At 46.4% G+C, this 19,983-nt stretch overlaps 2 protein-coding genes across 5 annotated transcripts in view; one reads left to right on the forward strand and one right to left on the reverse strand.

Annotated features, from left to right (window-relative positions):
* The window catches only part of LOC146203723 (protein phosphatase Mn(2+)-dependent 1K-like), a 122,688-nt gene that overhangs the window by 64,621 nt on the left and 38,084 nt on the right, over nucleotides 1–19,983 (reverse strand). The window lies entirely within an intron of this gene.
* LOC146203724 (uncharacterized) overlaps nucleotides 1–19,983 on the forward strand; it is a 37,107-nt gene that overhangs the window by 4,225 nt on the left and 12,899 nt on the right. For all 3 annotated transcript variants that reach the window (XM_084588890.1, XM_084588892.1, XM_084588891.1), the window contains exons 3-9: nucleotides 13,560–13,820; nucleotides 14,337–14,369; nucleotides 14,700–14,798; nucleotides 15,225–15,257; nucleotides 16,195–16,300; nucleotides 18,606–18,830; nucleotides 19,666–19,787. In XM_084588890.1, the coding sequence (XP_084445016.1) occupies nucleotides 13,560–13,820; nucleotides 14,337–14,369; nucleotides 14,700–14,798; nucleotides 15,225–15,257; nucleotides 16,195–16,300; nucleotides 18,606–18,830; nucleotides 19,666–19,787 (879 nt within the window). The remainder of the gene's footprint in view (nucleotides 1–13,559; nucleotides 13,821–14,336; nucleotides 14,370–14,699; nucleotides 14,799–15,224; nucleotides 15,258–16,194; nucleotides 16,301–18,605; nucleotides 18,831–19,665; nucleotides 19,788–19,983) is intronic.

Consider the following 19,983-nt stretch of genomic DNA (forward strand, 5'->3'; position numbering starts at 1 on the left):
TATGTGCACCGCCGAAGCCGAAACGCATACCTTAATCTATCGAAAAGCTGCAACAGCTGATGAGCTGCGCTCAAGTTTCACATCCGTCGGCATTTTTTTATATTGTTCTTTCCTACTGGTTCCCAACTCAACTGACCGCGTTTACATGCCCAGTAACCGGTTTTCGACTCGATAATTCAGGTCGCCTCTGTCGGATCCATGTAAACGTTCCTCCGTGGACACCTGAACCATACCGTCAGGGAAAGCAGAAGATGGAAAGAGGTGCCGTAGTGGAGGGCTACGGAATAATTTAGACCACCTAGGGATCTTTAACGTGCACTGATGTTGCACAGTGCACGGACACCTCTCCGTTTCGCGTCCATCGAAACACAGCTGCCGGCTGTAGGGCTCGAACCCGGTTAGTCTGGCCCGTCATGCTGACTGGTTGCCGAAACTTCGAGAGTGGTGTCGCAAGGAATGTTGCGCTTGTCTGTTTCCGTTATTAGTTGTCGTATAATATTTGTGACTAACGAGGAATCGCTCGCCTGCCTCACTGTCACAATCACTGTGCCACGTTGAAGCCGGCCGGCCAATTATATGCAGCTAGACAATTCTCCGCGCCGCATCTCGATCTGCGGATGGTATTTCGAATAAACACTCGTCTTTTTTACGTGTGCTGTGCATGGATGCGCGACGATCGTCGCGAACGAGGGGCTTTGCTAGAAGTAGCACGAAAGAGATGCTAAACGTAGCGAAACTTTGTAGTAAGGCGCTGTTCGGCACCGCGTGAGAGGAGCAGCAAACGCCGAAGAAAAAAAAAACGCCCGAGAGCACGCGACGGCGTTAGGCTAACAGGAGGGAGGTCCGAAACGTGAAGGGAAGGTGGAGGAAAGGAAGCGGGCAGCACAGATTAGCGCTGCATTTAGTTCATTAATGGGCCTAGTTTACTGGCGTCTCTGTACGGCCACCCTGCGATGCATGCGGAAAACGTCTTGTAAAGATTTATTAAATGCGAAAGCATTAACGGGTTATGTTGGTGAGGCTAAACTGTGGTAAGTGAAGCCACGACTGTGTGCGCGAACGGTGTGCAGTTGCATGACCTTTTCCCTACGGTGCGGGTCAGGTGTAATGCAATAAAAAATTGCTCAAAACTAAACATAGAAATAAAAATAAAGAAATAAGAAAGGTAAAAATTATTGAAAAATCGTGGCAGGTTTAATTGTGCTTTCTCATTCTCGCAATGTATTTTCTGCAGTGACCTTCAAGATTGTTTATTACTTACTGCTAGCCTTTTTGTGGAGTCTGTTGCGGGGTTGGAATATAAATATAAACAGGAAATGACAAGAACCCCCTGGCCACCACTTTTTTGAAAATTTTTTGTATTTGGGGCAGTATCAATGCACGTTAACCCCGGGTAGTGGAAATTTCCGGAGCCCTCCACTGCGGCATCTCTGATAGCCCGAGTCGATTTGGGGTGTTAAACCTCGCGAACCTAACCAGTTTTTGTTTAGTACTCTGGAACTACAGCTAAGTTGCAATGGATAAGGTTCGGCATAATTTCGTTTTCTTTGGTCCTTCGCGTGGGTATCTGGGCTGCAGTAGCGATTGAGGGTGTCTAGCAACCGGGAATTGTCAGGGAAATCTATTGCACCGGGAAAAATCGGGGAAATGTCAGGGAAACAAAAAATTTCGCCAAGTGATGGAAGACGGCAGCCCCGCCGGGGTGGTGCAGTAGTAAGACGCCCGTCTACTGTCCGGAGTGCCCGGGTTCGAATCCGACCTCGGCGGCTGCGTTTCGATGGAGGCGAAACGAAGAGACGTCCGTGTGCTGTGCGATGTCAGCGCACGTTAAAGATCCCCAGGTGGTCGACATTACTCCGTAGTCCTCCACTACGGTTCCTCTTCTTTCCACTTTCACTCCCACCTTCCTCCCTACCCTTACGGCGCGATTCAGGTGTCCACAGAAACAAGTGCGATAGATACTGCGCCTTTCCCTTCCTGCGAACCAACTATTATTATTATGGAAAATGGCACGATATCTTCTGCAGTGAATTTTCATTTTAAGTTGGCGCACAGCAAGTATGCTATTCATGCGGATTTTTTTTTTTTGTGTGTGTGTGTGTGTGTGTGTGTGCTGACCGCGCGGGTCCCACCGCGCCGCAAGGCGAGGCGCTATTATATTCGACGCTAGCGCATGGCTGAGCTGCCACAATAATAGAACCAATATGCACGTGAGGTGAATAGTCAATAAAATATGCGGAAACGCTGTGTGAGACTAGTACGCGACAAAAAGCAGGAATAATCGCGCCGGAAACAATCAGCGAGCTGAGCTAAAGCAAAACAGCAAGAAAAAAAACGCGCCGATGACGTCAGCCGATGGGCGAGGCGGAACGGTGCGCTTGAAAAGCGCGCTGCGTGAGAGCTAATCAAAGACCAGAAACTGCCTTCGGAAATCCGGCGCGCGCAGCCAGTCCGCATGAGCGAAGCCATTTTTCGCTAGCGCAAATTGCGCACCAAGAGAACAGCTTTAAACAGGGCCCAAGATGGCGGCAATCGGCCGGCTGTAAACGCCGGCTACGCCCGCAGCGCGCGCGGGAATTTCGAACAAAATTCCTCTTTTCGGGGGGCATTGCATGGCTGCCGTGACGTTTTGAAAGCCGATTTTATCGCATTTCCTGACCGAGTTCAGTGTTAATAATTTCAGTGCATTGCTCGAAAGGGCAAGCGTAGCGAAAATGATTTTTTTTTCCGCAATCGATTTTCTACCGTTCTGAAACTCGTCTCCCCTTAATTAACTGTACGGCTCTAAGAATTTTTGCTACTGCAAGTCTTCAACTAATTTTATTTTCCAGCTGATTGCGCATTTATCAACAATCTGAAAGTTTGCAACATAGGCGCGGGAGCCGCCAGCGCGCTCACCCTCGAGACCGGCCAAGATACCTAGGGTGCTTCGCATCGAGGCGCCCTATATACACACGAATTTTGACCAATCAAAACCGGCGTTTTTTGCTACATGGGGCCTGTAGGAAGTTTCGCAACTTACAGTATCAAAGCTCTGCTGAGGCTGGCATCAGTGCACTTAATTTTCAGCAAACTTGCGACGTTTTTACCCGCCACACTAAAACCATGCTTTCACTATTCTAAACTGCAGAATATGATTAATAAATAGCTTTTTGTTGGGAGTTTTCGTCTATGCTCATTATCAACAGCTACATTTTTGAGCCTTTTGACCTGAAATAATCAGGGAAAAGCTGGAAACGTTTGGGATTTTGAAGATAGTGGTTTGCTAGACACCCTGGATATGAGATAGCTGGGCGGTTTGTGACCTACGTGCATTTGGCACTGTGCCTGCAGGTGTTGCCCAAGAAAGGAATGGTCGTGTGTGCCAGTGTGTCAAGTTTCCCTTTTTTTTTTTCTTTTCTGAGGCGTCTATTGCTATGTGCACTGACAGCAGCATTTCGCCTTATACTGCCAGTAAAGAAATGCCATGCCCATGTTACAACCCTTCAAAATTTAATGCTAATGCCTCAGCATTCTGTGAGCTTTACAACAGATAAGTAATTTTAGTCTACAGATAGTTTTCGAGTTATTCAGGGTGTCTAGCAACCAGGAATTGAGGGAAATTTTATGCACCGGAAAAAATCGGGGAAATGTCGGAAACCATCGAAAATTTCGCCGTCAGGGAAAATGGCACGACATATTCTGCAGTGCATTTTCATTTTAAGCTGGTGCACAGTAAGTACGTGATTCATGCAGATTTCTTTATATATATATATCCTGAGCGCGCGGCCGCGCCGCAAGGCGACGCACGATATATTTTTGACGCCAGCACATGGCTGAGCTGCCACAATAACAGAACCAATACGCACGTGAGGTGGGTACTCAATACAATATGCGATAGCGCTTCGTGGGAGTAGCAATGATAATAATAGTTGGTTCACAGGAAGGGAAAGGCGCAGTAACTGTCACACTTGTTTCTGTGGACACCTGAACCGCGCCGTAAAGGAAGGTAGGAAGGTGGGAGTTATAATGGAAAGAGAAAGAGGAGCCTCAGTGGAGGGCTACAGAGTAATTTCGACCACCTGGGGATCTTTAACGTGCGCTAACATCGCACAGCACACGAACTGCAAAAAAAAATTAAACATGACAGCTCTGCTATGCCTGGATATAGGTAGCAAAAAGCAGTGACTACCTCATCTGCGCCGTTCGTCAGCAGTTAAATTCTCTTTGGCTTCCATGTCGAGCGTGTAAGTTGACCGGCGTTCTAAAATTGGTTCATACGAAGGGAAAGGTGCAGTATCTGTCATACTTGCTCTGTGGACACCTGAACCGAACCTTAAAGGCCCACTGTCCACCCTCCGGTCGAAAATATTTTCTTCTCCGGTGACTGAGACTTCACCCCTAGAACGCAAGGCCGCAAAATTTTTTTGAAAAGAGTAACTAATAACGCAGTTACAGCCACCACAATCACCCGATTCTGTCATGCTTCTCTCCTTCCGTTCCCTCGCAAAGGTTTTTCACTCTCCTGCCCGAGGTCGTCTATCCTCCGCAAGACAAATTCCCCTTCCTCCTCCGCGTTTGGCGGGAGGTGGGGCGGGGCACTCCGCGAGCACGAAAAAATAAATAAATAAAAACGGCCGAGGGAGCGTGAGCCGCTGGATTCAGTCTGGCCGTGGCGAGGGAAAAGCGCGCAGCGAGCGGTAGACACCCATTCTTCTCCCGTCAGTCAGCGAGACGGACCAATGGACGTCGTTCGCGGTACGTTCGTCATTACTGTGGCCCGTCGGGCCAGCGCAGGAAACGGGGAAGCTGGCTTCCCAAAGGAGAGCATGGGAGAGCTTTGAATTGTATTTTCGATGCTTTGCGGCGCGCGTGTCACTAGCATTTTGCACAGACTATCTCCGGTACCTGATCGAAACACTGGGCTCCTTTGCTTAAAAGGGCCTTCCGTGGACAGTGGCCCTCTAAGGGAAGGTGGGAGTGAAAGTGGAAAGAGAGAGGGGCCGTAGTGGAGGGCTACGGAGTAATTTCGACCACCTGGGGATCTTTAACGTGCGCTGAAATCGCACAGCACACGAACTGCAACAAAAAAGTTAAACATGACAGCTCTGTTATGCCTGGATATACGTAGCGAAAAGCAGTGACTACCTCCTCTGCGCCGTTCGTCAGCAGCTAAACTCTCCTTGGCTTCCATGTCGAGTGTGTCTAAGTTGACCGGCGTTGTAAAATAATTGGTTCATAGGAAGGGAAAGGCGCAGTATTTCACACTTGCTCTGTGGACACCTGAGCCGCGCCGTAAGGAAGGGAGGAAGGTGGGTGTGAAAGTGGAAAGAGAAAGGAGCCGTAATGGGGGGCTACGGAGTAATTTTGACCACCTGGGGATCTTTAACGTGCGCTGACATCGCACAGCTCACGGACTGCAACAAAAAAAAAAAAAATTCAGCTCCGCTATGCATGTATATACGTAGCGAAAAGCAGTGACTACCTCCTCTTCGCCGTTCGTCAGCAGTTAAATTCTCTGGCTTCCATGTCGAGCGTGTCTAAGTTGACCGGCGTTCTAAAATAATTGGTTCGTAGGAAGGGAAAGGCGCATATTTCACACTTGCTCTGTGGACACCTGAGCCGCGCCGTAAGGGAAGGGAGGAAGGTGGGTGTGAAAGTGGAAAGAGAAAGGAGCCGTAATGGGGGGCTACGGAGTAATTTTGACCACCTGGGGATCTTTAACGTGCGCTGACATCGCACAGCTCACGGACTGCAACAAAAAAAAAAAAAAAAAACTCAGCTCCGCTATGCATGTATATACGTAGCGAAAAGCAGTGACTACCTCCTCTTCGCCGTTCGTCAGCAGTTAAATTCTCTGGCTTCCATGTCGAGCGTGTCTAAGTTGACCGGCGTTCTAAAATAATTGGTTCGTAGGAAGGGAAAGGCGCATATTTCACACTTGCTCTGTGGACACCTGAGCCGCGCCGTAAGGGAAGGGAGGAAGGTGGGTGTGAAAGTGGAAAGAGAAAGGAGCCGTAATGGGGGCTACGGAGTAATTTTGACCACCTGGGGATCTTTAACGTGCGCTGACATCGCACAGCTCACGGACTGCAACAAAAAAAAAATTCAGCTCCGCTATGCATGTATATACGTAGCGAAAAGCAGTGACTACCTCCTCTTCGCCGTTCGTCAGCAGTTAAATTCTCTGGCTTCCATGTCGAGCGTGTCTAAGTTGACCGGCGTTCTAAAATAATTGGTTCGTAGGAAGGGATAGGCGCATATTTCACACTTGCTCTGTGGACACCTGAGCCGCGCCGTAAGGGAAGGGAGGAAGGTGGGTGTGAAAGTGGAAAGAGAAAGGAGCCGTAATGGGGGGCTACGGAGTAATTTTGACCACCTGGGGATCTTTAACGTGCGCTGACATCGCACAGCTCACGGACTGCAACAAAAAAAAAATTCAGCTCCGCTATGCATGATATACGTAGCGAAAAGCAGTGACTACCTCCTCTTCGCCGTTCGTCAGCAGTTAAATTCTCTGGCTCCCATGTTGAGCGTGTCTAAGTTGACCGGCGTTCTAAAATAATTGGTTCGTAGGAAGGGAAAGGCGCATATTTCACACTTGCTCTGTGGACACCTGAGCCGCGCCGTAAGGGAAGGGAGGAAGGTGGGTGTGAAAGTGGAAAGAGAAATAGCCGTAATGGGGGGCTACGGAGTAATTTTGACCACCTGGGGATCTTTAACGTGCGCTGACATCGCACAGCTCACGGACTGCAACAAAAAAAAAATTCAGCTCCGCTATGCATGTATATACGTAGCGAAAAGCAGTGACTACCTCCTCTGCGCCGTTCGTCAGCAGTTAAATTCTCTGGCTTCCATGTCGAGCGTGTCTAAGTTGACCGGCGTTCTAAAATAATTGGTTCGTAGGAAGGGAAAGGCGCATATTTCACACTTGCTCTGTGGACACCTGAGCCGCGCCGTAAGGGAAGGGAGGAAGGTGGGTGTTAAAGTGGAAAGAGAGAGAGGAGCCGTAAAGGAGGGCTACGGAGTAATTTCGACCACCTGGGGATCTTTAACGTGCGCTGAGATCGCACAGCTCACGGACTGCAAAAAATAAACATGACTTAGTTCTGCTATGCCTGGATACGTAGCGAAAAGCAGTGACTACCTCCTCTGCGCCGTTAAACATGACTTAGCTCCGCTATGTATGGATATACGTAGCGAGAAACAGTGACTACCTCTTCTGTGCCGTTCGTCAGCAGCTAAACTCTCCTTGGCTTCCGTGTCGAGCGTGTCTAAGTTGACCGGCGTTCTAAAATAATTGGTTCATAGGAAGGGAAAGGCGCAGTATCTCACACTTGCTCTGTGGACACCTGAACCGCGCCGTAAGGGAAGGCAGGAAGGTGGGAGTGAAAGTGGAAAGAGTAAGAGGAGCCGTATTGGAGGGCTACGGAGTTATTTCGACCACCTGGGGATCTTTAACGTGCGCTGACATCGCACAACACACGGATTGCAAGAAAAAAAATTAGACATGACTTAGCTCCGCTATGCTTGGATATACGTAGCGAAAAGCAGTGACTAGGGAGTTTTAGAATAGGGGGACCCTATCGGTTAGGGGGATAGGGTAATAGCGGGGCGCGAGTGCGCATGCGCAGAACCCTAGCGGGCCTTGGGTGTTTGGGTCAGCGGACGACGGTCACCCTATCTCGGCGAAATAGCGTGGACCCTATCGCCGGATAGGGTCGGGGAACATGGCGGCGTCCGGCCAAGCGGCGGCAGCTCTCCTCGGTACACATTCGTCGTTACCGCTCCATGGTGTCACGCGTTCAAGGCAAACGAAAGGCCAACGAAGCTTGTGCTATGTCTCATGATGCCCGCACCACCAAATTTAAGCGATGAAACGCCCCATATTTTCAGATTGATTCCGGATTTACCGAGCCGCTAGGCTTAGCGAGTTTGCCTCGTTTGGTTGTCATGGGGACCAGGCGTCGAAAAGCGCGGAAGGTTCAAATAAGGTTTCCCGGCTCAGCCTGGATTGGTAAAGTTTGGCCGATTTCGTCTTGTCTGCAGAAAAGAGTTTATATTACTGGTATTTTTAAGATAGCTTTGCACAATGACAGCAGTTTCTTTTAAATAAAATAGCATTGTTGGCTTTTATATATTTATACGCTTTTCACTGTTACCGTCTGGGCGCTCCAATCGACAAACGCAAGCCCCGCTGCGTCAGTCTCATAATCTGCGTCGGTAAAACCCTATTCTAAAACTCGCCGGTCGGCTCGAACGTTGCGCCACGGCACGCTATTTTCTTGGGGGCCCCAAGCCTTGGGTTCCCCTATTCTAAAACTCCCTACTACCTCACCTGTGCCGTTCGTCTGCAGCTAAACTCTCCTTGGTTTCCATGTCGAGCGTGTCTAAGTTGACAGGCGTTCTAAAAATAATTGGTTCATAGGAAGGGAAAGGCGCAATATCTCACACTTGCTCTGTGGACACCTGAACCGCGCCGTAAGGGAAGGGAGGCAGGTGGGAGTGAAAGTGGAAAGAGAGAAAGAGGAGCCGTAATGGAGGGCTACGGAGTTATTTCGACCACCTGGGGATCTATAACGTGCGCTGACATCGCACAGCACACGGACGCCACTTCGTTTCGCCTACATCGAAACGTAGCCATCGGGGTCGGGTTCGAACCCGATAACTCCGGCACAGTAGTCGGGCGTCTTACCACTGCGTCATCCGGGCGGGGTTCTATAATTCGTTTACAGGAAAGGAAAGGCGCAGCATCTGTCACTCGCGGAAGGCAAGTGCCGCCCGGCGACGTTGGAGCGCGCTCGTTCCAACTTGGGCCTCATAGCTAAAGCAGATGGGTGACGGCACCCTAAATTAGTGACAACAAATTTAGTCTTTGGCACTTTCAAATTGCACGACAATCGCAGTGTTTGGCACGCGCGAAACTCCGCTATCATGCTCACGCTACACAAGCGGGATTATGAGCAGTGCTTCACAACCCGCGGCGTGGCACAGCGGTAGAGCGCTCGGCTGGAGATCCAAGGGATGGAGGTTCGACTCTCGTATTGGTAATTTTTTGCTTTTTTAATGAGGAGGAGTCGCACATCTCTAACGTTGCTAGGCAACGCCGGCAGAGTTTGGTGAGGAGCTGCGCATTTGACCTTGGCTGTGACCTCACGGCATACGCGAAGCTCGGCTGTTACCCTTGTAGTTGTAGTGAAGCTTTTCGCCTCAAACACCTGCGCCTCTCCTAGTGACGAGTTCGCACATGCGCGGCTGTTGCTAAAAGTGATCACACGCACGCCAAACCCCGTGTTAACGAGCCTAATGAAGCTTTTCGCTTCAAAAGCAGGAATAATCGCGCCGGCAGCGGCCAGCGCGAAAGTGATCGGCGAGCTGAGCTACAGCTGAGGTCCCTTGTGACACTTCAGCGGTTGAACGCTCACGTCTTCGCGATCTCGCCGCAGGTTCCGTGCTTCGTGTGCGCGATAAAATTGCTTAACTTCCATGTCCACAATCACATTCCGCGCTAACGCGCGCTGAAACTCGCGTTGGGTCGTGGACTTTCCCGCCAGAACGGACTTTGCGCCGACCACTCAGTGCGCTGGCTCCGCAGTAGAGTAGCACACGGAGGCGGCGTCAACTCATGATCGGGATGCAATTCTCGCTGTAATTCGAACCCGCGGTGTCGTCATCGGCCAGACACTGACATGCGTATGAAGCAGCGGCCACGGCGGCGAATAGCAGCAGCTACATTTTTTTAGCCTCTTCACTCGTCAGGGAATTTGACCTGAAATAATCAGGGAAAACCTGGAAAAGTCTGGGATTTTGAAAATAGTAGTTTGCTGGACACCCTGTTATTATACAGCAATCTGAGGGTTCTTACATCACTTCAATACTCTCCCCTTTAGTTTCCACTAAGCTGTTCAGGCATTATTTAGATTAAGTGAATTACCATTCTTGTGGACTGTGTTGAGAGGGTCGTGTCATTGCAGCCACGCCCTTGCGGTAATTCAAACACTCCATGATGATGGCAGACTACAAATTTGTCCAGTTCCTCAATCATCTATAGGTTAGTGGCGTCACTCAGAATGGCAAATTTAGGTTTTATCTGGCTATAGCTACACGTTTGGAAATGTGTTTAGTTTGCATCAACCACAACTGTGTGAAGTACTGAGCAGTAATAACTAATGGTGATGATTGACATGTTTGTGATAATTACAGTACTTTTTTTATTTTTCAGCATGAAAAACTTTCAGCCACGCTGATATTTATGCATGTGAGCTTCTATCAACCAAGGCTTGCTTCATAGATTCTCTAGAATGCACATTTTTCCTTAAGCTGCTCCAAAACCTGTTTTGGCCAGCCCATTCAGATCAAAACAAAGCATCCAAAGGGTTGAAGCTGTAATACAGTTCTTTAGGAAATGCTTTATTTTTTAGCATAATTGCTGGATTCTAGGTACCCCATCTAATTAAACTTAATGCATGACACTTGCATATAAGTGTGGATGCAGCCTTTGATGCATTTTAAAATTGATAAACCTGGGCATAGCATGTTCAGGAAGGTCATAATGCAATTTTATACCCCAGTCAGACGGGCAAGTTTAGTGACACTTTCACGAAGTGCACTTACATAGGAAGAGTGACACTTTCGGTGCTCGCTGTCACACGGCAAAATCAAGTGTCATTTTGAAATGACGGCAGTGCCGATGCGGATGCTGCAGCCCTATGTGGAAATTAGTTTTCACAAAAATACCTTAAAATTCAATTTTATTGCAAGCACAATTACCTTAAGCTAATATTCAGTTTATTTGTGCATTTCAGTACATGGTTTTCACAAAAAAAAAAAAAAAAAAAAAGCATCGCGATGTCACACGCACTTTTCGCTAACATGCATGGTTACTGCTGTTTACAATCAAAACCGACCTCGTTTATTATATATAGTTGCGCTACTAACTGCGGTTATCGTGAACGTAGCTTTGCGACTTTGATTTGAATCGTTAACCGATAGCGCCTAGGTATGGAACGGAGTCACCGGTGTTCGAGCGCGAAAAGTGCACGAGTTGTATGATTCAGAGTAGCGTGCATTTTTCACACGAAATCATCTCCGACGGCGCTTCTATATGCAGCCTAAAATGTCCAGCTGCGCAGCTCCCACGCACGGCAGCATCGTCTCGTCTTCACAGCGTTTGCTTGGCGCGTAGTTGTAACATAGTGTCGAAAAATGTCCAGTTTCCGCAGCATCACGAAAGTAGGCGAGAAGTTCGCAGCGTTCACAGCACCGGATGCTACTAGCTTTCCGCTGTATGCCGCCCGTGAGCGCCCGTGAACGGCAGAGCGCGCGGGGCAGGTAGCGCTTGGCCGTGCGCTCCTCCGTGGTTGTCGCTAGGCCTATAGTTTGTTTCGCATCGAAGTATCAGTGGGCGGCGTTTTCGTATGGCCAGCTTAATCGGATATATGGCTCACTTGTAGCACTGCCTTGAGAGAAATGAGAATAATGATAGAAACGTGCAATTCAAATCGACGACTCCTTAGGAGCGTAGCTAGCGTATACGTGTACTACAAGGGTGAGCTGCGCCGCGCCGCCGGCGACGATGGCTCTGAAGTAGTGAACAGAAGTTTGCTTGTATCGCAGCTATTACTCCTGCTAGCGACTCGGTACGGGTCAACGATCCCCAACAAGGATTAATTTCTGACATTGCTTTACTCCAGGGATTATTATTTACGGGAAAAACTAATTCTCGCACACTTTTCTTATGCCGGTGACAGCGGGGCCGGATGCGCCGTAAAGGTGCAAGCTTGGAGCTGGCGGCTTGCGGGAGCAAAAGCGGTGCTGTCTTCGGCCGGCGCTTGAGCGAAATGCTGCCGTGTCAAGTGACGACGTTCTAGAGATTGGGTTACAAATAACTCCAACTTCGTTGATGCAGCTTGAGATACCGCATACCATTGAGGTGCAGCAGCAGACGAACGCCTTTCTCTTAGCGCAAGCACTTAGAGCGAGGGTAGCTGTTCAAGTGTACGCATTGTTTTTAGTTGGTGACAGCTTAAATCCCTTGCCTAATAATAGAAACGCTCATAAAATTACGATAAACATTTCAAAAGATTGTAATTCCCAAAAAATGTATGAGTAATATGAAGTGTCCTGCTGTCGAGACTACACACTCGCCTGCCGGACAAAGTGTAGTGAGTTCCCCAAACTCACTTTGCGCTGTGTGTGTTCGGCAGCGAGTGTCATTAAAGTTCATCGTGTGGCACGATGCGAATGACACTAAAGGCGAGTGCACTCGTTGAAAGTGACACTAAACTTGCTCGTCTGACCGGGGTATTACATAGGACATGGAATTTTGAAGCCATGTTGTAGTGTTTCAGTACACATCAACTTCACTATTATATTTTAGAGCTTACTATCTTTTAAAAGTCCCAAATCTGAGCATTGTCTTGCTTAAATGTGCACTAAAGCACTTTTCATATCAACCATTCAATTTTAAAAATAACAATAATAGATGTTTACAGGAAGGGAAGGTGTCCACTTGTTTTCTGTGGACACCTGAACCGTGCCGTAAGGGAAGGGAGGAAGGTTGGACAGAAAGTGGAAAGAGATGAAGAGAAGCCATAGTGGAGGGCTACGGAGTAATTTCGACCACCTGGGGATCTTTAATGTGTACTGACATCGCACAGCATACGGACGCCTTTCCGTTTCGCCTCCTTTGAAAGCAGCCGCCACGGTCTGGATCGAACTCTGGTACTCCGGCACCGTAGTCTGGCACCTTAACACTGCACCACCGCGGCGGGGCCATATTAACTTTTGCACTTTCATGATTAGGGTATCTAGCTACCGGGAATTGAGGGCAATTTTATGCACCAGGAAAAATCGGTGAAATGTCAGGGAAACCATCAAATATTTGGCAGGGAGGGAAAACTGCATGATATACTCTGCAGTGCATTTTCATTTTAAGCTTGTGCACAGCAAGTATGTTATTTGTGCAGATTTTTGTTTTCTTTCTGTCAGCGCGAGGCCGCCAGGGCGAGATGCGATATAGTACTTTGACGCCAACACATAGCTGAGCTGCCACAATAGAAAAACGAGTACACATGGGAGGTGGGCACTAAATAAATTATGCGGAAGCACTGCGTGAGAGTAGCATGCGACAACGCAGGAATAACCGCGCTGGCAGCGGCCAGTGCGAAAGCGGTCTTCGAGCTTGCTGCCAAGTGTGAACGCAGCCATATTAGATTGGAGGCTCTGCTTTTTAAAGGGTGGGCGGCTTGTTTGCTCTGAGGCTGGCATCAGTGTGCTTTTAATATTCTGTTAACTTTCGGTGTTCTGAATGGCCATTAACACTAATAATAGCCTTTTCACTGTTGTAAACTGCAGAATATGATTAACAAATAGTTTTTTGTTGTGAATTACTCGTCTATGCTTATTATCATCAGCTACAGTTTTGAGCCTCTTCACTCGTCAGGGAATGGGAACTGAAATCTGGAAAAGTCAGGGATTTTGAATATAATGGTTTGCTGGACACCTTCATGATGCTGATGTCAAATTCTGGCTACAATAAGTCTGTATATAGGCTTAGCTAGTTTTGCACTTCCTTTCAGGCATGGATGAAACTGTAAATGAAGAGGAAGAGGAGGCTGCAGCTAATGAAGAGGAGGAGGAGGAGGAAGAAGAGGAGGAAGAGGAGGAAGCAGCTCCTCCAGCTAAGTCCAAAGCCAAGAACGGCCTCCAGGTCAAGGCTGCAGTAGCCCAGGAAGAGGAGGACGAGGAAGAGGAGGTTGAGGAGGTAGATGCTGAGGAAGAAGAGGAGGAGGAGGAGGAGGAAGAAGAACAGGAAGAAGAGGATGATGAAGAAGAGCAGGGTGAGTGATGGATGTTTGTTTAGTATTCCTGCCGTGTAGTAGTCTGAAAGTGGGTGTTAGTGAACCAGTCTTCGACAAGAAGTGCTATTCCGTTTTGATTGCAGCATTTGTACTTTTGCTTTGAATAGATCTTTTATATAGTTCATTATCATCAGCCACTTTTTTCACACCTCTTCAGTGGTCAGGGCTCTTAATCATAATCTGTTTAATTTCTTAGATAACCTGCATTTTCTACTTGGGCGAAAAATTTGATGCTGCAGTAAAAGGTTATCACACGTATATGGGTATTCAAGATGGCAGCCGTCAACACAGCCACTCGTGCTGCTGCGTTGTCAACGGCGACCCCAGCACAGGCCCGTTTACAAGTTAAGAAAGCCTGGAGATGTTTCATAGCTGAGGAATTCTTGTGTCTTTTGCGTGAGGTGGCAGCGAAGAGGCCGCTTGGAGTTGGATATGACTATAAATGGATCTGTGTCCAGATTTTTTTCTTACATGATTGGTGCATTTTATTTCTAGGTGACGCTCCTAAAAAGAAGAAAGCTGCTAAAGGTGAGTGTTTAATTATTTCTGAGTTCTTTTTTGTTCTGTCATGGCCGTGGTAGGATTTCAAATTCCTGTGACTGATTTTGGGCTTGTCTTGTTTGGTTCCTCTAACCTACTTGTGAATGCGACAAAAAATTGTTTTTAGTTGAAAAAAATTTTTTTTTCTTTTTTCTTTTTTAATATAGTTTCCCTTAAATTTATCGTATCGGAATAGAATTTCTAGGTTTTGTTTCCTGTCATGTGTATGGGTGGCACTGGCAAGTTTGCAGTTTTGCATCTCAGGAGTTGGGAATGAAGGGAGATGCATGTTGTGATATGGGCTCACTTGCTATGCAGACAAAAAAGCTGATGGTGCAACAAAAAGTGGCAAGCGGAAGGCGGCCGATGACGAGCACAGTGCTGGAGGCAGCGACGCCAAGAAACTGAAGCTAGAAGGTGAGGCACACATTTTTAGTTTTGCTTGGAGCAACTTTTTTATTCCCTCTACACGGCCGTACAGTTTCTATTTGTTACACAATTATTAAACTTGTACCAATGTACTGATTATTGGTGTTTTGAGAGACACCCATTGTAAACCAAAAATTTAGTGCACAGGGAATGTCCAGCCTGATTACACAGTTGTGTTGAATGTCTCCTATGAAGGCCGTTTCTTTGACTGTTTTTTGTTTGAATTCCAACACAAGTCTGCCGAATGCCTACAACAATGCTTTACTAATGAAACTCAGTTGAGCAAAGTAGCACTTCGTCACAAATAGCATTTTGTTTGGGAAGCATGGTTCTTTTTTTTTTACAAATATTTCGCTGCTATTGAATGGCTTGGCCCTGAGGTCCCTTTTTAATCATTTTTGCCTTCAATTTCAGACTATGTTCCAGAGTCTTGCATCGACAGCCAAGGTGTGTTTCTTTGCAGTCTTTGACCCTATTACTGTAATGTGTGTGTTCTAAAATTTTATCAATGGAGCTGTAGTAGAGTGATACCTTTCATCTGTTTGCTACGTATATTAACTGCTTGACTTCACACTACAGTAAGAGCTTGTTACTTCAAACTTCTAGGGAGCGGAAAAAATGTTCCAGTTATTGAATGGCTACCAAAAAACTGGAATTGCTCCCATCATGGGAAGGTCACTTTTGGGCAGCGGTTCATAGCAGTTTCAATCAGCATCTGATACTGTGCTCGGCTGGTGTGGAGCTTAGACAGGTGAACCTAACTAGGTGGTTGAACAGCTCGGGGCTATCCACTCATTATGCCTGCTGTCGCACGCACACCAACCAACTCTGTGGCACATAAATCTGGTTCTGGGTAGTGTTATTTTGATTACCTCTTGTCGAGCTGGTCATGCCTCGATGCAACCTGCCATTTTAATTGAGCATTGCGAGGTCGTAGCTTTCTAATTATCGAGCTTCCAATGCCATATAGGGTATGACCGAGGCCGAGCTACCAGCTGGAACTATACATGTCTATGAATTCATGGCAGTTAAAATAACAAGCTTTCACTCTATTACCTCAGGACTCCACTTTAGGAGTATTACATAAGAGTGGGAGTACAAGAATAATGAGGTTGATCACCTTATTTATTTGAGAGTAATTTGAGTTGTTGGCAGGTGTGTCATGTGAAGACTTCCGTTCCCAAGGTGGTCTTGTTACAGTTGGCTGCATTGTAACATGATTGCCCATGGGTATGTGAAGAGAGCATTTTGTACAAACCTCGTTAAAATATTTGAGATGTTCTTGACTCATTGCAGTGTTAAAACCTTTCATTGTGTAACAGGCACACGCATGCCAAATGAAGTAGTGTTCTGTCTTCAGTTGACTTTTTCATTTTTCACACAGAAAAAAGAGACAGCTGTAGCCTCGTCATCACCATGGCACGGGGAGCTCGGCCGGGTGACATCACAGAATTGTCGGGTGACATCATTAACCTGGTTGTCAAGGGAGAGTAAGTTGTGCTTTGAACTTTTAATCTGGAGTGTGCCGCTGCAAGGCAAATGGGCTGCTGTTGGCTGTTGGGGCAATTGGGAACTCTGCTGGAGACAATTTCTGTTACACTATTAAGACATTTGAATGTGCTGGACGGTTTGATAGTATACTCTGGCAGCATTCTGTATACCTGCTTGTGGACAAATGCAAGAGTAAGTTTTGGAGCTTTGTAAGTGCTACAGTCATGCACCATAAATGACTTAGTTGGATTCTTTAAGCTCATCTGAACCAAAACGGCTTGCAAAAATTGGTCTGCAGAAGGAGCTTGCTTTTGAAGTAGTCGAGTACAGCCTGTGATTGTCCCCACTTGGTTCCCTGTGCAAGCTTACCCTGATTTGCACAGTTGTCTACTTATGGTGGTATGAAGTATGGTTCCCATTGCTGCGTTGTTCTTGGGATGGTGTACTGCTACATACATCCTCCAGTTGTAAAATTTTGTGTTGTAAAATGGTATACTTTCATGCTTGGCGTGTGTTTTTGTCAATGTACCGTGGTCAATACATCAGGGGTGGAAGTGCTGCTCCATCCGGCTCCAAAACATACTTTGCTCCAGAACTGCTCCAAATTGGCTTCCTTGATGTTCTGCCATTAAATTTATAAAATAGTGGGTTTTCGCTGCATAATGGGCTATTAGTGATATTGCCTACAAATAGTGTGATTCGATGCAATTGCAGCTAGGGACCGGAAGAAGCAGAGCAGAGCAGTGGAAGGCTCTTAGTTGTGTGTCCTTGTTATTTGTGCTGGCGTCATCGTAGTGATGGCAACACACAGTTGCAGCTTTATAATGCATCTTGTGCTAGGTCTAATGCATATGAAATTTTTATGAACTAGAAATGCATATAGCATAATAAATGTTTGTTCTCAAGTGATTTGAGGGAATTGAAAAAATGTTCTGTGCACTTGACTTCTCCCAGCCTTTTGAATCGCTGGTGGTCACAGAAGTGAGGATCGAGTGATGTAGTTGCCACACACTGCCTCGTGCTTTTGAAAATTTGTCTGGTTCAGCTGTGAAAACGAGTGCATTCGTAACCACCAAGCTTCATTGTTAATAACCGAACGTGCAACCACTAGAAATATTCTCGTCTTTTGGAAAGCCGTACATGGCTTATTATCAGCATGTTAAAATTAAGGAAGCCCCAGTGTTGCTTAAGCAAAAAAAGACAAAATAATCAGAAATATGCAGTCAAACTTCAAACACCTTCCAACTCTTTCTTATCTCTCTTCTTGCCATTTTCTTTTTTCAGTTATAAGGTTTTTTGTTTACCTCTTGTGGAAATGCCACTTAGCTTGAAGGCAACGTGGCTATGAATACCACCGAGTTTGATTTCATGTGAAACACTGCGTCAGTTTTGCCTGTTTGTTTTTTAAGAGGCAATAGATGAAAAATGCACTTGGCAGGCAGGTGCTGCAAATCGGCACATGCTGTGCCTCCAGTTTTTGCTACCGCTGCTTCATGTTGCATCATGCTGCGAATATTTTGCAGTTTCTTCCCTTCCCTATTTCTGGCTGTACATTTACTTTTTTACTTTCTGAATAGACTGCACCGCCGCCTTTTCATATTTGTAGACAAATTTATTTCCTTTTACGCACTGCATGCTTTCCTTCACGGCTCCAAGGGTTACGTAAAGTTGGTTTCTCATGAGGGCTGCTAAGTCTGGTGGTAAACGCATTAAAAAAAATAATAAAATGCTCGCTGTCTTTTTTTTTGTCCTAAAAAAGTTCCCCGTGATTATAGATAATGCGCACACGGTGGCATAATTTCATAGGAAGTCATGGCTGTTGCCAGATGCACTTTACTATAACCGATTTTTACCTATAAAGGGGGGAAATGTATGGTCGTTTATGGAAGTTGAACTGGGACTTCAGTTTCACTTTATTATGTCCGAGTTTACTATAGTGGGGTTCTACTGTAGTTAAAAACTGTGGGTAAGGTCAGTTACATTATTGTATCATCTGAAATGTCTGTTTATCTTGCGTTTTCAGAGATGTGTGCAGTCAGCAGAGCATTGAGCGTTGAATAGAAAGGAATCAAAGTGGATATATTTTAATGACAGGAGTAGAAAATTGCAGTTATTAAAAGTGTTTGAAGCTAGAAACTTGCTCCAAAACATACTTCGAATGCTTCAAAACTCCACTTTCATTGCCCCAGAAAAATTATTCTAGCCTGATTCTGCCCCTGACTTAGCATGGATACTGTTGTTAAGTTATGGCTCAGTATGTATGCAGAGAGGATACCAGAACATGTGTCAATTGTGTGGCTCCAGGAGGGCATTTGCACGTTACGTGGACGCGGAAACTGCGGCGGAGAACCTGCAGCTTCTGGAGAAGGAGGCTGGGAAAGGCAAGGTGGCGAGGGTTGAGAAGTGCACAACACATGATACTGAGACGCAAGACAACTTGCTGGACGTGTTCCGGGTGCCCTTTGAGTGCACCGTCAGCCGACTCAAAGAGCTGTTCCCTGGCGCCAAGGTTTATGTGCTCAACGATGGGTAAGCTCTTGTGTGATTTGTTTTTGTGGCACATTCACCCTGTGCATGCAGCTTTAAATACTTCGTAATTAACAAGCAGTCCAGATTTGTCCTTTGATGCATATATAATGAATGGCAAGAAACTGTTTTTGAGAGTAATCTTCAGGTATGTGCAACATGAGGTTAACAATGAGTGTCTCCAATGTGGTGTCATGAAGTGGAGTGTGGGTATCAAATCACTCAAAAGGCAGCTGTAAGGGTTCATTTATGAATACATTTGTGGAAAAGATGTGTAAAAAAGTGGGGAGACTGCTGTTTGCACTCTTGTCTACTGGACAACATACCTTTATTTTTTATACACAGGAGTGTGTACCTGTCATCAAATTGTTTTGCAACTCCAGAATTAAATGAAACACTTTCTGGTTCCTGTGCGTATCCATGTCATTTGCTGGATCGTTGCATGCAGATGCAGAAGTGGTTGCATCGGCATTCCTTGCACTGGGGGTCAAAGTAACACGTCTTCGTTCGTCTTTTGTAGATGTGTTGCAATTTCAGGTCAGCATGCTTGGAGATAAAGTAAAACCTCGTTGCATCTAAGAATATATAACTGATTTGTAAAGATTGCAATGCTTCCTGAACTGGACTTGCATGACATTTGCACATTTTTGAAACTCTTATCGTGCGTGTTGCACCGCTGAAACAAATGTCATAGTGCAGCCCTACGAGAACCAGTTCATTTAATGCAGGCAAATTGAATGGACCTATAGGCAGTGGCCAAGACCATGGTGGCTGTTAGCTATGTTTTACTGTATTGATTTTAGGGGTAGTGCTAATGTTTTCTTTTTTTTTATTGTAGGTTCGCACGATTGCATTTTGATTCTTCAGAAGACTTGCTGAATGCAGTGCAGAACCCCGAGTGCCACACTATTGATGGCAGCAGCATCCGTTTTAGCCTTGTGAAAAAATTTGGTGGACAAGGTAAGTTCAATTTACTTCTGCAATTACTATGTGACAGCATGAGGAGTTATTGCACATGAAAGTATGTCCAGTGATGTCCCACCTTGTCAGTGGGCGTCAAGACCCAGCGTTGTTAGTAGCAGCTTCTCTTTAGTGCCTAGGTGCAAGTGGGCAAATAATAATGATAGCATGCACACACGAGGGGTCTGTTGCCACA

This window comes from Amblyomma maculatum, chromosome 1 (assembly GCF_055883805.1).
Source record: "Amblyomma maculatum isolate TAMU_Amacu chromosome 1, ASM5588380v1, whole genome shotgun sequence".
NCBI classification, from domain to species: domain Eukaryota; kingdom Metazoa; phylum Arthropoda; class Arachnida; order Ixodida; family Ixodidae; genus Amblyomma; species Amblyomma maculatum.